Source organism: Abramis brama (genome assembly GCF_963993115.1).
Source record: "Abramis brama genome assembly, chromosome: 8".
Classification (NCBI taxonomy): domain Eukaryota; kingdom Metazoa; phylum Chordata; class Actinopteri; order Cypriniformes; family Leuciscidae; genus Abramis; species Abramis brama.
The window spans coordinates 28,740,379-28,757,269 of NC_139970.1; the positions used below are offsets into that span (position 1 = coordinate 28,740,379).

The 16,891-nt window shown below is 37.3% G+C and overlaps 1 protein-coding gene across 2 annotated transcripts; it reads left to right on the forward strand.

Moving 5' to 3' along the window:
• Positions 1 to 535: 535 nt before the first annotated feature.
• On the forward strand, positions 536 to 15,923 carry armc8 (armadillo repeat containing 8). 2 transcript variants are annotated; one of them, XM_084122836.1, is made up of 22 exons: positions 536 to 616; positions 4,235 to 4,311; positions 6,879 to 6,950; positions 7,251 to 7,393; positions 7,490 to 7,587; positions 7,682 to 7,774; positions 7,975 to 8,055; positions 8,882 to 8,957; positions 9,348 to 9,438; positions 9,526 to 9,586; positions 9,678 to 9,878; positions 10,021 to 10,116; positions 10,217 to 10,299; positions 10,834 to 10,915; positions 10,996 to 11,082; positions 11,891 to 11,983; positions 12,070 to 12,219; positions 12,336 to 12,431; positions 14,247 to 14,342; positions 14,551 to 14,644; positions 15,166 to 15,259; positions 15,346 to 15,923. In XM_084122836.1, exons 1-22 carry the CDS (start codon positions 569 to 571, stop codon positions 15,377 to 15,379), a joined length of 2,046 nt encoding a protein of 681 aa, XP_083978962.1. In that variant the 5' UTR covers positions 536 to 568; the 3' UTR covers positions 15,380 to 15,923. The 2 variants fall into 2 exon arrangements, with proteins under 2 accessions (XP_083978962.1, XP_083978963.1); XM_084122837.1 differs by having other exon boundaries at positions 14,551 to 14,623; positions 15,346 to 15,910.
• The last annotated feature ends 968 nt before the right edge of the window (positions 15,924 to 16,891 follow it).

Sequence of the window (16,891 nt, forward strand, 5' to 3'; positions counted from 1 at the left end):
TGACTAATTATTTTATGCCACTGAAGCACTCTGAATTTGACTCTGAAATTATAGTGTGGAAAGTGCAGCATGGTGCCGCCGGCCTTCTGCCTGCTTTTGCTTTGTCACATTATGTTACTTTTCATAGCAATGTTCGGTGCATAGACAGTAAACGAAAGGTTCGGTGTGGAATAATAAATCCACTTGTGTTTAATAAACAAACGATTTCTTTTTTCAATTCAAATTATACTGATGAATTTAATTTATGGTATTTTTTTTTTTATCTCAAGTAATACTTTAATTTAATTTAATAGTTGAGTAATGAATACTAGTTTGAATAATGAATAATTGTTATTATTTAAATTATGAATTGCCTTTTAATTATTTAAATTCCTTGAAATTAAAAATATATATTTTTTATAATCCTTTTAATAAATAAAACTTAAATAGAGTGACACCCAGTGGTGTGGAAAGTGCTGGACTGTATGTTTTGCTGATTTAAGTTTGGGGGGAAAGTGCTGCTGTAAATATTCCGCTGATTGAGCTGTGTTTGTGTGGAAAGTGCCGCTGTGAATGTTCCGCTGAGTGAATGATGGCGTGCCTGCTGGAGGCCCCTTTACGCATCAGCGTGTTATCCGTGAGTCTCTTTGATTATACTATTTGAAACCTCACGTTTTCACTTTAGGATCTCTCAGAAATACACTAGACACATTAGGTAGACTTTAGCGAGTGATCTTAAATTAAACAGTGTGTTTTTTAAAGAACTGCTTGTGTGTTTATGTGGCTTACAGCATATCTGGATGTGCTCAGAGCTGTCAAATCAAAGTTATATTTAGTTTTCAGTCTATATTTAGAACTGGGGCTTCAAAAACAAAAACAAACCTGCTTTATATTATCTGATATAGTGGTTAAATGATGAGCTGATGGGCAAATATGGTGGTAACGCCCCCCTTTTGACAGCCCAGTAGTTCTGTACTGTATGTTTTGACACATGTTGATCTACCCTCACTGTGGTGGTACCCAAGTACAGTATTAGGTGTTAATACACTGGTTATGTGATGTATAGCATGTTACTGAATAATTACCAATCTCATCTGCCCCTGTATTTATATTGATACTTTGAATGGGAATGTGCTCATTTGATCTAATCAAAACCAGTAGTGTGATATTGATAAAGCTTTAACCCTTTCTTATATTATAAAGTTAACTGTTATTATACACAATGTTTCTTTTCAGAAGTCATATTTGATCATCAAATGTATTGCATTTATTCATGTTTTACACCTGAAGTCTCTGAGACCCCAAACAATAGTATTATTTTTTTTTATCAGCATGAAGCTTTCTTTATTATCATTAAGACTGTTCATGTCTTGATGATGCCATAAAGTAACTTGCATATTGTATCTGTTTTGAAGTGTAAAGGGGGCTTGAAGTCTTTCAGACCCCAAACTGAACATAAGGACTAAGGTTTAAAGGTGCTGTGCGCATTTTTTAAAGATCTAAATTATAATTTATAAAAATAATCTCATGTGCCTCATAATATTTATGTGATTGTAGCTGTGCTTCTCTATAAGCTTGTGTCTGTTATTACAGTGGTTCTCAAACCGGTCCTGGAGTACCACCAGCCCTGCACATTTTGTATGTCTCCCTATATCTGACACACTCATTCCAGGTCTTGTAGTCTCTACTAATGAGCTCATGAGTTGAATCAGGTGTGATAGATGAGGGAGAGACATACAAAGTGTGTAGGGCTGGTGGTACGTGTCATTGCCTCGGCTGTCAACTTCGTCATAGCTTACTGCAATGTGCAACAAGTAGAGTGACGTTATAACATAACTTTCAACACACTCAAATGTATTTTTAATATATTGTTTTGACCAAGTAAAACAGCGCTGCGTTAGCCCTTAATTTTAATTTGTCAGATAAAGTGACCTGTACGAGTAGTAATTGAGCACTTGCAGCTATTTCGTTAGAATTAAATAAAATAATGTGATTTTAAGTGATCAAAAGTGACTGTAATAAAGTTCAAGTTCAGGGAAGAAGGAGGTGGGAACGGTCAAACGTTGAACATAACTTTAATCGTATAATAGACATAAACAACCAAACGTAAGGAGCAGCAGCGGCCTACAAACATAATTAAAGCCGAAGCTCCTTCTTGGGACTCGAGACCGGTGTGTCGCTCAGGAGTCTCTCATTAGCATTTGCTTCACCTACCTCGTTCCGCTCTCCACCCCGCCCTGCTTTATGTCACAGTAACGTTAATAAATACATTAGCTCATCTATTTCTGTCCCGTTGGATTACTTTCCATCGGCTGTGGGGGTGAAGACGACAACTCCTATGAATCCACTCTCATTCAAAGCGTCATCAAGCTATGCCTTTGTTATTGTTTTGAATAAGCAACCTCTAGTGGGGAAACTTACATACTCTGCCTTTAAAGGTGCTCTAAGCGATGTCACACGTTTTTTAGGCCGAAACATTTTTTGTCACATACAGCAAACATCTCCTCACTATCCGCTGGCTGCCTGTCCCCTGAACACACTGTAAAAAAACGCGGTGTCTGTAGACAGCCCAGGCTCCACAAACGGCAACAAAAACAAACTGGCCCAGCCTGGACCACGAAACATAACAAACAGTGTTCCAGCCAATAACCGACAAGAATGATTTGGGGGTGGGGGTTGGGGGGTTAGTGCGCGTGCACATGAAGGGGGGTGTGGGGAGTGGAGGAGAGAGAAGCATGAAGAGGGAAGTTAGCTAGAGGAGAGATGTCCTAGACAACGACAACGACTAACGTTAGAATTATATTCTCTTGAATTTTGATATAGCCGACACACGACCAAAGTGACGATGTTCCGATGAACAAATAGCAAAGGAGAAGGAATGCGTGAAGTCCCGAATTTACATCGGGGGAGGGGACGGGATGAGGAGGAGGGAGGGTCGAGCTAGCCTCTGTTTTGTTTGACAATACTTCGAACGTCAACAAGAAGTGACGTCACCCAACATCGCTTAGAGCACCTTTAACTAATCTCAATGCATAGAGATCTTATTTTGGTAAATGTCAAATAAATTAATTATGTAAGATTTGCAACTTAATTGTTTATTTAAGTAATGACCTCTAGAATGACAGCTACAAAATTAGGACTGGTTAATAATACTGTAATGTATTACTGTAATTTAATAATTATCTCAAATTATCAAATACTTTGTTGAAGTCTGTTTGAAATTCATTTGTGTAAGAACAGGTTATATACAGGGAATCACGTTTTATTATGTTGCAGGTCAATTTGGCAAATTTAAAGTTGTTAGAAATACTGGTTAACCTATGATGTCTTTCTTGAATTTTTTTTTCTGAATTTTTTACGGTCATAAAAATACCTGCAAAGTATCAACATGTGTTGTGGAATGTGTGTACAAAATGTATATTACGATTATGATCTTTGCAGATCATTTTGACCTGCATATTTCATTTTTAGAGACAACTGCGCAGACCTGAAGTATATATATTTTTTGATGAATTTTGTTGTCTGAGGGTTTGTATTTGGCACTGCATTGAAGTCATAAATTTGTATCAGTTGACGCATTTTCAGTTTGCTTGGAATTGAACCCGTTATCTTGGCATTGCTAGCGCCATGCTCTACTGCGCATAGGAAAGCACACAGAAGAAGTGTTTTTTGTTTGTTTAAAAATGGTTACAATATTGTTTATAATATTCAGTTTAGGAAAAAAAAGTAAGTTTTAGCCTAAACATCCTATGTTCTCATGTAAAAAGTTTCTTAATATAATGTTAAATTTTTGCAGTCATTTTCTCATAGTGTGATTTTTAGTGAATTGTATATTGAATCCAATTTGAACATAATAAAATGGTTATATTCAATGTGAAATTCTAAAGTTCACCTGAGAATGTGATGTTTTGAAGCATGAAGTGACATTTATAGCAGTGCAAGCTGATTGCATAGATTCTTTGGTGTGTTTGGGGTGACCATCATTCCCACAGAGCATCATTCCCACTTTTCTCTGGCCTGAAATTGCCGTCTCTATACGAGAGAGCTGCGGTGTGTGAAGAGGCGGCAAGCAGGTCTCTGCTCTCCTTCTAGAGACTTCCACCAACAGCCGGTGACTGTAAGGATAAACAGACTGATGTATTTGGACCCTGTGAGCCGGAGAGGTGGCTATGGGGCGAGAATGAGGGTGTTGTGAATGCCTCAGACGGGATGAGTTTGCTGAATCCTCTTTGTGCTGTCATTTATCACCATGCAGGAAGTCACAGCCACGAGTCGCCACTATGTTGACCGGCTTTTCGACCCTGACCCACAGAACGTGCTGCAGGGAGTCATGTGAGTACACAACCATATGTCCTTCCTGTGTGCTCTGTTACAGTTCACCATGCTAAAGATGAGGCTGCCACCATAGGAGGTCGGTTTTAGTCCTTAGAGAGAAAAAGTTTAGTTTTTTTGTTGTTTCATGCGAGACGTTGTGAGGTGCTGTACTTGTGTGTTTATGCGAGTGTGTCTGGGTAGCTGCGGCTCGGGTCTCTTCATCTTTATTTTTAACTCAAGCTCTGGTTACTGTTAGCTTGACGTTTCTCGACTGCCATTGGCGCACTTTTCCACAGATATAAATCTTCCATCAGAGTAAACATCAACCAAGACACTGATTGTTATGGAGTTATTACATTAATGCTGCCTGGCCCTGTTCATCAAGTTCAAATGAAATGATTTGAACTAGATGAATGTGCAGAGATGCACCACTAATAATAATTCATAATTCTCTTGGAGCTCTGACTTTCCCAGTTGGAGGCGTGTCAGCTAAAGAATTATCGGGGATTTAAGCTAGACGAATTAAGCTAATTGGTCATAAATAATGTTGTGTTCAAATCCTCCTGGGAAGTTCCTGTTCCTCCTGGAAATGTTGCCTTGGCAACTAACTGAAATGTAATTTTTTTCATCTAATTTGACTCATTCTAATTTAAATCGACTGATGATTTAAGCATTATTTAAATGACCAAAAATGATTTGTAATGGTTTTAGTTAACAATACCAAAATGGGCAATTTAGTTTTTTTCCCTCCCTTTTTCATTTCCTGACAGCAAATGATGCACATTAGGTTTGTAATTGGTGCTTTATCTTTGTATCTATCATCATGTGCACTCAACTCTCAAATAAATCATTTCAATATGGCTTAAACGCTGCATAAGTTTATTATGACTATGGTTACATTTGTAAACAATTTGAGTTCTATTGACGAAGACTAGCAATAATCCTTGCCAAAATATTCACTCATTTGACCAGGGTTTTTTTTCCCTATAAAGCAACAGGCTTGTGTGATCAATCCTCCCATCATTATTGGTGGCAGAACGATACTGATACAATGCACCCATAATGTCATCATTGCCTTTTATTTTAGTGCAAAAAGAATATGATATTTTCACTTCATCTCCATTTTTATTCATACCAGGATCACTTTGTGTCGCAATTCCGTTGTTGATACTAAGTTGAAACTTCACAGGAGAACTTGAATGTGGCTACATTATCTGTACACGCTGTACAAGACATGAGATCTCTGCTGGGAAGGTGTTACTGTTTGCTCTATCATTATCAGCCTCTATAATCCTCAGATCATTCAAATATACGCTAACTGTGTGATATGTCAAACAAAAACATCAGTGTCCTCTACTTCAGTAGTTTTAAACAACATATTTCCAATTGTTGTGTAATTATTATACATGCAGTTTCCATATCAATTGAAAGAAAACATAATATGTGTAAGAATTTCTAAAAAATGATGTCTCGCATTGAAACACTATTTAAGCGAACTGCAAAAATGCGGAAAATGGGCAAATCTTGTTAAAAAATGATGAACACTTACTAAAATATCCATTTTAAGTAGTTTGGGTCTGTTAGAATTGTTTTAAGTAATGAACGAAGTTTCTAATTTCTAAAGAAATTCCTTTAGATTTCTAAAGAAGATTAAATTTTGATCAATAATACAGGAAAATAGCAATACTGTTATTACAATTTAAAAACAATGGGTTTTTAACAAAAGTTTTTTTGTTTCTATAAGTAACATTGTCTTATTATCAATGTTGAATAACAGTTGTTATTCAGACAGTTGTGTTCTTAATGTTTTTGTGGAAACCATGATATATATATTATATTATATATATATATATATTTTTTTTTTTATTTTTTATTTTTTTAAACAGCATTTATTTCAAATACAATTATTTTGTAACAATGTAAAAGTCTTTACTGTCACTGATCAATTGAATGCATCCTTATTGCAGACATGTGGCCAGATTTACTAACAGCTTGCACCAGCGCAAACCCTCTTTTGGTGTTAAAAAACTACTGTCAGGATTGACTAAAAATTAGCACTGAAAAGCTGTGGACACAGTTGTCTTTGCGGCTGACTTTATTGTATATGCATTTGTAGGAGTTTCCCTTTCAGACGCAAAATCTATGGAAGGAGAGTATTTAAGAATCATGCAACATGATTTACAAAGGTTTGCGCTCGTAAATTTACTGGTGTTTGCGCCATTATTTACCACCCAAAAAAGCACGTCTTAAACCAGACGCTAACTGGTAGTTGGTCTGTTTGTCTGTAGATCACCCTCAGAACTTTCCACTCCTATTGGCACTTTTTTGGGAATTGCGCTCACGCTAATTTGCCCTGTTTAGTAAATTTGGCCCTAAAATATCATTTTTTTAAAGTAAAATAAATCTAATTCACCCTAAACTTTTGAACAGTAGTGTATATACATTTTCAATTAAAAGTTTGAGGTCAGCAACCTCAATTTTTCATCTGAGTAATAGCACCCTCAAAGTATTGAGAAATTCTGTTAATCTATTTTTCTGTTGTGCTATTTTAAATGTATGTGTTTTGTGCATTTCTGGATTGACAGTGACATGAAGAATGCAGTCATCGGAAACAACAAACAGAAGGCCAACCTGATTGTGCTGGGAGCCGTGCCAAGGTAGGTCCGCTCGCTTAAATTTTTCTACCAATAGCACTACAGTTTTGACACATCCAATAAAATTGAAGCATCATAGCTAATTTATTCAGTTTTACTTCTCCGGGAGTCTTGAGTATTTTTCACAATTCCAAAAAACAAGAATTGTCCATTTTGATTTCACGGTGACTTGAACACAAAAAGCTGTTCTGTTGATTTTTCAACTTCTGATGTTTTATGCTAATCGCTGACTCTAATGATGTTGTTGATGATGATGATGATGATGACAAGGTTGTGTTTGTGTGTGTGTGTGTGTGTGTGTAGACTCCTGTATCTTCTCCAGCAGAGCTCCTCCAGTCTGGAGCTGAGGACTGAATGTGCGGTCGTGTTGGGCAGTCTGGCCATGGGCACAGAAAACAACATCAAGTCCCTGGTGGACTGTCACATCATCCCAGCCCTGCTGCAAGGTTCTTGCTCTTTCACTTTTTCTCTCTCCAAATCCATGCTGATTTCTTCTATATATTTTTATTTGAAAAGTGTTCATGTGTTTTGTGTTTCTGCAGGTCTCTTGTGTTCTGATCTGATCTTCATTGAGGCATGTCTGCGCTGTTTAAGAACCGTTTTCATCAGTCCAGTCACACCAGTGCAGCTGCTCTACACAGTAAGACGACTACGACTCGCATGTGTCCCATTCTGAAATGACATACGCACGTGCATAAACAGAAATGTGATCAACATGTTTTTATTTGCATCAGGATCCTACTGTGATCCCCCACCTCATGTCCTTGCTGAGTCGGTCACAGCACACACAGGAATACATCACGCAAATATTCGCCCACTGCTGCAAGGTAACACACAACTCAGCATCACACTGTAAATATGCATTTATTCAGATTCATAAGACAAATAGTTCCAGCTCTAAATTGCGATAGGATTAGCCACATACAATACACACCTGTCAAACTGTAAAGTAGTTGCAGTTTACAGCCAAGAAGCCAAAACTGCCACAAAAAAAAATCCTAAAATGTTGAATAATGTGTGTGTTCAGACTCCAGAACATCAGACAGTGTTGTTCAACCATGGTGCCATCCAGAACATCGCTCCACTGCTCATCTCTCCATCCTATAAGGTACAAAAAGGAACAGAATGGCTTTTCCAGTTGTTATTGTATTTTTTATGCATGTTGGTGTATTCATAAGGGACAATTCATGGCTAGCTGTGCGTTAAACGATTTTAATGCACGATGTGGAGGCAAAGAACCGCCTGACACAAAGCGGAGGGTGGTTGCCTTCGGAGTGCATTCAAATCGTTTAATGTACAGCTAGCTGTGGATTATCCTGCTATACTATGGTCATTTGCCAGCATTGACAAGTTAAAGGTGTCATTTATGTTAGCAGTGCTAAATTTGACTGGAAGGGTTAAAATTATGGTTATTTTCATCAGCTACCACTTGTTAGATCTAGCATTTTGTCCGCTTTAAATCTGACACAGAGATGAAGTAGTGCAATAAAGTTACATTTATTTAATTGAATTATAACATTTATTTTAATGAATTAGCCTTTTGAGAGAGAAAGAGAAAGATGTGTGTGTGAATTACATGCATCCGTGCATCTTTTCTCTACTAGCAATGAAGCTGTGAGTTTAATTGCTTCAAAAACAGCAACATTACAACCTTTTTGCTGACTAATATAATGTAATAATTCAGTAGCAAAGTTCATTTATTAATAAAAGTCGTGGGGAAGCTTTGACAACAAGTTACTGTGCTCCTATTTCTGTGTGTTCGCTGTGCGATCTCCGATCTCTGTGTGCGCTTCAATGAAAGCAGCGCATTAATTACAGAGCAGTGATTAAACTGACTTGGAACTACCTGTTTTATTACACACCTTCCACCATCAGAATTGAGTATTCAGACAAACTGTGGTATACAGATTAATAATGTTTTACTCTCTCCGCAGGTACGGATGCAGGCGTTAAAGTGTTTCTCAGTCTTGGCCTATGAGAACGCTCAGGTCTCCATGACACTGGTGAATGGTGAGAATGAATTATTTATTTATTTATTTTTTTCGCTGTTGGTCGGGACTGGCTCTTGACCAAATGTCTTGTAGTTTGTGCACCTCGTCAGTGTTGTGTTTTGTAGTGTAGTGTGCGTGCTACTATCACAAGACAACGACAGATGAGTGTCCTAGTGTCCTGTAGTGTGAGCTTGCCCTTAGTTAATAGTGTATTAGAGCCTGATAAACATCATAAATACACGAAAAAGACTGATATGACAATATTTGCAATGCTTCTTTTTTCTTTGAATCAGATGTTGTCATTATGTTTCCTTCAGGGCTTTATTTAGGTTTCCTGTATGTCTGTAGAAAAAAATCAATAATACTTCAGCCTGTTAAAAATCATATTAATTTGTTGTATGTTTCTCAGTGCTTGTAGATGGTGAGCAGCTCTCTCAGGTTTTTGTTAGAATGATGCAAAGGGACAAACCCATCGAAATGCAGCTTACAGCCGCAAAATGGTAAGTAAATCTCACCCTGCTGGTTATTTGTGAAAATACATGTGTATTCCCCTCATCTTGTACACATTCACACTCTTTCTCTCTCAGTTTAACATACATGTGTCGAGCAGGAGCCATCAGTACAGACGACGGCTGTGTTGTACTAAAGGTACCTCCCGAAAAAACTCCATATTTACGTGATGAATGCAGGAGTGTAACCATTGAGAGTGCATAGTAACTAGTTGTGTGTGGCTGGACAGACTTTGCCTTGCCTGGTCCGGATGTGCAGTAAAGAGCGGTTACTGGAGGAGAGGGTGGAGGGGGCCGAGACGCTGGCCTACCTGATGGAGCCGGACATAGAACTACAGCGGATTGCCAGCGTCACTGACCACCTCGTGTCCATGTTGGCTGACTACTTTAAATACCCGAGCTCTGTCAGTGCCATCACTGATATTAAGAGGGTAAATTCACGCACACACATACACATATACATGCATTTAATAAGCTTTACCAGAGACTTCTGTTGTTCTTATATAAAGCTAAGTATGAAGATTACAATAGCACGTGAAGACTCAGTTTAACTGATCGTCTGTCTTCCTGTAGTTGGACCATGACTTGAAACATGCACATGAGCTCCGACAAGCAGCTTTTAAACTCTATGCTTCACTGGGCTCCAATGACGAGGACATCAGGAAAAAGGTGAGATACCATGGGGGTTTCTCATCATGGATTTATTACCAAAATTTATTATATTATATTATATATTTCCCCATTAATTTACATAAATTTCCCACTACAGATTACAGAGACAGAAAACATGATGGACAGGATCGTTAGCGGCCTATCAGAATCTAGTATCAAAGTACGGTTAGCAGCAGTCAGGTATGACACTCCTTTTCTCTTAATTGTTGTCTATCAAAAAACAAAAGCTACCATTCACTACCATTCATAAGTTTGGGGTCAGTAAGATGAACTTGTATCATGTTTTACTCAAATATATTTTGCAACACTACTGTTTTTAACATTGATAATAATAAATAAGAAGCACCAAATCAGCATATTAGAATGATTTCTAAAGGATCGTGTGACTGAAGACTGGAGTAATGATGCTGAAAATTCATTTTGTATTAAATTACATTTTAAAATCTATTAAAATAGAAAACAGTTATTTTAATTTGTTATAAAATTTCATCATATTACTGTTATTACTGGAATTTTTAAATAAATGCAGCTTTGGTGAGCATAAGAGACTTAAAATTCTTACAGATCCCAAACTTTTGAACAGTTGTTCAAATGTGAAATGTTTGTTGTAAGGGCACAACAACTGGATATATAAAGAATTCAAAGAATAAAACAAAGAAAAGAGGTTTTGGTTGCTCTTTCAGTTTTAACTGATTTCATTCAAATTTCTTCTAGATGTCTGCACAGTTTATCACGATCTGTACAACAGCTAAGGACGAGTTTCCACGATCACGCAGTATGGAAGCCATTAATGAAGGTATGATATTCATATGACGTTGAGTAATTACTGAACGCTAATCAAACCCTAACTGAATGCACATTTGTTTTTGAGGGTAGTTATTACAGAACGCACCAGACGAGGTGCTGGTCATGGCCTCTTCAACACTATGCAACTTACTGCTGGAGTTTTCACCCAGCAAAGAGGTAAAGTACACACACTCTGTTGGGCTGAGCGTTTATTAGTGTTACTTGCTGATTACACTCAGAACACCTTAGCAACCGTATAGAATAGGTCTAAAAAAGCACTTGCTAGCAATCCAGAAAATTTTGTTTTTGGATCCAAAATAGGTCATTTGTGTGATCTGTGTAGATTTGTTGTTTTTATTCATTTATTTAAATCTTTATTTAAAATAATTGTATTTTGGGGGTGGTTTGGATCACTTTTAACATGCGCTTGAAAGTGCAACGTGCCAACCATCTTCCTAAATTTGTAATATGGACCCTTTTCACAGACTGTGGTGATGCGTTTCCACAGTTATCAGCATTGCAAATCCAGTAAAGTTCTTCATATTTTCAGGGAATGTGAAAAGGGTCCACGAGAATCATTTATAAAACTGTTGTCAACAAAAGAGAAGCTTTAAGATCTCTTTGCAGTTTCCACTAAAATAAAAGTTCTATGATTTAATGTTTAAAGGCAAACAAATTAGAACAGCCACGAGTATTGTACATTTCTGTAAAATACAATTATTATTATTATTATTACCAAACGCTCTATTTTACAGTATTACCACTATAGTAATGCATTTCTTTATTGGTTTGATTAATCACTCACATTTTCTGCATTCATTTAAGATAATTATTATTATCAGCAGGCAGTTGAACAACATTGTTGCTTATACTATTTAGTTACTTTGTCATAATTTAAACGTAGAATTTGTTCATTAAATAGAATGAGAGGGTTATTCAAACACCACTGGGCTTTGAGTTTGACTGTGTACGTGTTTGTTCTCAGCCTATCTTAGAGTCTGGGGTTATTGAGTTACTATGCAGCCTGACACAAAGTGACAGTCCAGCTCTGAGGGTCAACGGCATCTGGGCTCTCATGGTAAGACCAGCTGACTTCGGTCCTCACCAAAGCTTCAGTATGAAAACACTCAGTGTCATCAGTAACTGTAATGCGTGTTTGTGCAGAATATGGCCTTCCAGGCAGATCAGAAAGTGAAGGTGGAGATAGTTCGAGCTCTGGGCACAGAACAGCTCTTTAGACTCCTGTCTGATCCTGATGTCAATGTGCTCATGAAAACATTGGGCCTGCTTCGAAACCTGCTCTCCACCCGGCCGGTAACACTCATATATATAAATATGCATACTCGGTCTGATATGTTCTCAGGGTCTAACAAGATTATGGGCTTCTGTAACAGGCACACACACTAATTGTCTTTCCCTGTCTTTGGTAGCATATAGACCAGATCATGAGCTCACATGGGAAGCAGATAATGCAAGCGGTCACGCTTATCTTGGAGGGAGAACACAGCATAGAGGTCAAAGAGCAGGTGAGCTACACAAACACACTAAAGCCGGGTGCGCACTGTACGTTTTATAATAGTCCTTTAAGACTGTTGCTTGTCAGACTGTACGAACATGAACCCCGCTGTAAGCCATGTCACACTGTGGGATCTCAGTTGTCATTAAGATGTGTTAAAAAACGTTCACATGCAAGAAGACTTGTCTGGAGTTTTACATCATCAATCCTCGACACGTTCAGTGACGTGAACTGCATTATATGCGGGATAGAAATGGTGGCTAGCAAACAAAAACAATCTGTGTTTATTTTGATCATGACTTCTATTGAAAGGAAACTGGAAAAAGCGAAGACGGTGCGTGTGGAGCAAGTGGTGGTTTGTTGTTGTCTCGCTATCGCGTCATCAGGTTTGGTGCCCCTATTGGTTTTTGATTTGATTGTTGTTGTAGGAGAAGTCACTACAGGACTGTGTGTCAAATCTTCTGACACTGCCAGAATTTCGTCTTGAGGTCAAATTTGATCGCAATGGTCATTAATCAGCTGTCGGTGAACTAACGATCAAAGACTTCAGATTTTGGCCTAGGATCCGAGGAATCTTTTAGGATTCACGAAATTTCCCTCAGACGGCCAAAATCGTTCAGTGTGAACCGCTTAAGATAAGAGAGATTAGACACTCTTACAGAATAAGACTAGTAAGTCTTCCTCAAGCAAGTATTATATTCCTGGTGTTGTTAAAGGAATTTTCTTGGTTTTATACAAGGTAAGGTTTATGATTATTCCGGGTGTCTTCAAAAAATCCTTACCCCTGGTTTCATAGACAAGGCTTAGGTTTAGTCTCAGACTAAAATGCATGTTTGAGCTGTTTTAAAGGGGTGGTATAATGCCCTTTTCACAAGACGTAAAATAAGTCTCTGATGTCCCCAGAGTGTGTATGTGAAGTTTTAACTCATAACACCCCACAGATATTTTTATATAGCATGTTAAAGTTGTCCATTTTTGAGGGTGAGCAAAAACGCACCGTTTTTGTGTCTGTCCCTTTAAATGCAAATGAGCTGCTGCTCCCAGCACAGGGGGCGGAGCTACAACAGCTTGTGTCCTTTTACCTCACACAGACATGCACTGGAAATTTCAAAACTTTTAGCCTTTTATGTTCAAACTGGAGTACCATAGAAATACCATAAATACCATAGAACAAGTCTTAAGCTCTTCTGTCTTTTTATCAGGTACTTGTTTTTGTTTATTGTTGTTGGCTGTGCACAGGGTTTGAGTGCGATATACTGTCTGTGGTGCATAAACGTGTAAATATGCCATCTTGTGGCACATACATCAATTCTGAAATTTAAATGTTTTATTGTATGCAGGTAAATATTGCTGTTTATTAACACATTAATATAATGTTACATATACACTACCACTCTTTTATTTAGTTTTTTAATGAATACTTTCATTCAGCATTAAATTGGTCAAAATTAGCAGTAAAGACGTTGATAATGTCACAAAAGATTTATATTTCAAATAAATGCTGTTTATTTGTACTTTATCATGGTTTCTTTCCACAAAAATATTAGGCATCACAACTGTTTTCAACATTGATAAGTGTTTCTTGAGATTTCTTGATTTTGTTTTTACATATATCACCCAACCTTAATCATTATTCATACAGGTATGAATGGTGCTATTAATGACCTAATATGATTTTTCTTTTTTCTTATTACAAAATAAAACTTATTTAATTCTCAACTTAAATTCTCTTTTGTTTAGGAGCCTTGATTTTTAGATAAAGTCTAAAGGTGATGATTAAGTCTCCAAAGTTGATGCTTAACAATGCCTTTGGCATCTTTTGCAGACATTGTGCATATTGGCCAACATTGCTGACGGAAACACTGCCAAGGAACTCATTATGACCAATGACGACATGCTCCAAAAAATTAAATATTACATGGTCAGTGTATTGTCATTAGCTCATCTGGTTTCTCAGTCGTGGTCTTTGTTTTCAATGCTTCTTTGTCACACTAGTTTTTCTGTTCTCTGTAGCATTTTTTTTTCTAATTGCTTGCCTTAGTCTCCTTGTACTGTTGTTGGTTTCCCCCTTGTCACTGTCCTTTTCTCCTGCTAGATCATTGTTTTTGCTTCTCTTCTCTATGATTCAGGGTCACTCCAATGTGAAACTGCAGCTGGCTGCAACCTTCTGCATCTCTAACCTCATCTGGAATGAGGAGGATGGTGAGGAGCTCATGACGCATGGTTTGTGGAGGTTTTGAAGAATCAGATTTTAGAGCACGAGTTTTGTTGCACAGTATAACTGTTGTCTGAATTTGTGGTGTAAATAACATGCACAGCAGGATTTAAAAATGCAATTAGGGCTGTCAATTAAGTAAAACATTAATCACGATTAATTTGTGGGTTTTAAAACATTTAATATCATATTTTTAAATATTTTTTTTTTTAAATTGTACATTCAATGTTAATGCATTCAAGCTCCTAAAAAAAGAAAGCACAATAAAATGTAACATCAAAATATTTATGTTAAATTTAATGGTGTTATTTAAATGGCAAAAGATTTATAAAATAACATCTTAACGTTAACTTTGTCCTAAATATTTCCAGTTTGGAGGCTCTGATTATTTATTATTATTATTATTAATATTATCCAACAGCAGTGCAGTTTGTAGTTCACTTGGTGTTGTTTATTCATAACCTTGAGTTAAATAGGATTCTTTGTGTATTTTCAACAATACAAGTTTCTGTTTTTCTACTTCCTCCAGGCTCACAAGAGAGACAAGATAAGCTAAGGGAGATGGGCTTTGTTGATATCTTACACAAACTCACCCAGGCATCAGATCCCAACCTCTGTGACAGGTGATGGACAGACTGGCATTCTGGTGGTGGTTTCATCTGTTGCCACAGTAATGATGTGACTGTTCACATTTCCCTCTTTCTCTCAGGGCAAAAACAGCGATGCAGCAGTATCTGGCATGACCTCGAAGGAAGGCGCGCTACGGCCTCACTAACAATCTCTAGGAGGATCACATCTCCTGTGTTTTTGGTTTAGATTTGAGATCTTTTTTTTTTTGCTCCTCCTTTTTTGTTTTGTTGCACAAGACACCTTTTGTTGTGGATCCCCCGAACAGCTTTGTAAATCGGAGACACGGTTGCCAGGGGGCCACAGCACATTTTGGGCTTATGTTTTCTGCTGAACTCTTGGAACTAGTTTTTTTTTGTTTGTTTTTTGGACTTCATGTGAAGGAAAAAGTTCCTCAAAGTGTGTTGCAGCTCCACCTAGTGGATTGAGGCTTTGATGCTTTGGACTCCCTTTGGAGAAAGCTGACTGACCTCTCAGTGCTACGCTTATAGGATCTTAGTCTCCTCATTTTGGTTTGCTGATTTACTATTGATGATATTATTATAACAATAATTATTATTATTTTAATTGGGACTTTGACACAAAGTTAAAAAAGACTGCTTGTTTTTGTTCTTTTTTTTGTGGATACATACCTCGTAAATATATATAAATATAAATATATAAATATATTTTTTGGATTTTTAATTTACCCTTTCAGGTTGTTTTTTCCCTTTGTATTTTCCTCTCTGTAATATAGGCTAATGTGGGTATATCTGGAGAGGCAGCATGTTAGGTCATATACCGAGACATTTCGTAGAAATCATCCAACCCCAAATAGGTGAAACTTTGTTTGCTCTTTTGACAGTTTCTTCGTTTTCTCGTTTTCACTCCCTTTATCTTCACACAAATCAGTCTCCTCATAACTCCCTCTTTTTGAAGCTCTATAGTGAATGTTTCCACTCAAATATATGCAGGCCTCTGCCATGGAGCAGTTTACTGGTTTGTGTGTTTTTTCCGGGATTGGGAAGGGCTTTTTTAGCACAGAAGATCGGGCCTAGTAGTCATCACATGCTTCAGAAATGTTGGACTTTGGTACTCGTGTGGGGAAAGCCGGTTTGAATCCTGACTGCGTCCCTTATTTTCTTTAAAAAAAAAAAAAAAAAAAAAATCCTATCATCTACTTTCCCTGCCTAAAAATGTAGGAGGAAACCCAAAATAACAAAAAAACTCCCAATAACTTCAAGTAACAAACCAAAGTCACTCTTTGGTGGATTTTAAATCATTTTCATATATTATTACTTAAGTATTTAACTTCATTTAATTTTGTGAATCAAAAGGATCACAGTATTCTGTGTAAAGGAGCACAGAAATCTTTATTCTTATAAAACATCACTTTTTGTTTTATTATCCTGGTAAGTGTCTCTTGTAAAGCTTGTTACAGTTAATAAAATACATCTGGACCCCTGTTTGCCTTGGGCGTGCAGCCCGTCCCCTCCCCCCATATATGCAGGCACATTCCTCATGCAAATTAATTGGACATGCAGGAAACCCCAGACCCCAAAGTTCATCAAAGCTCCTACTATCCATATTCATATCCTGACCCAAGTACAGAAAATAGAAACCAAAGTATTCTATTGTCTTATAAACAA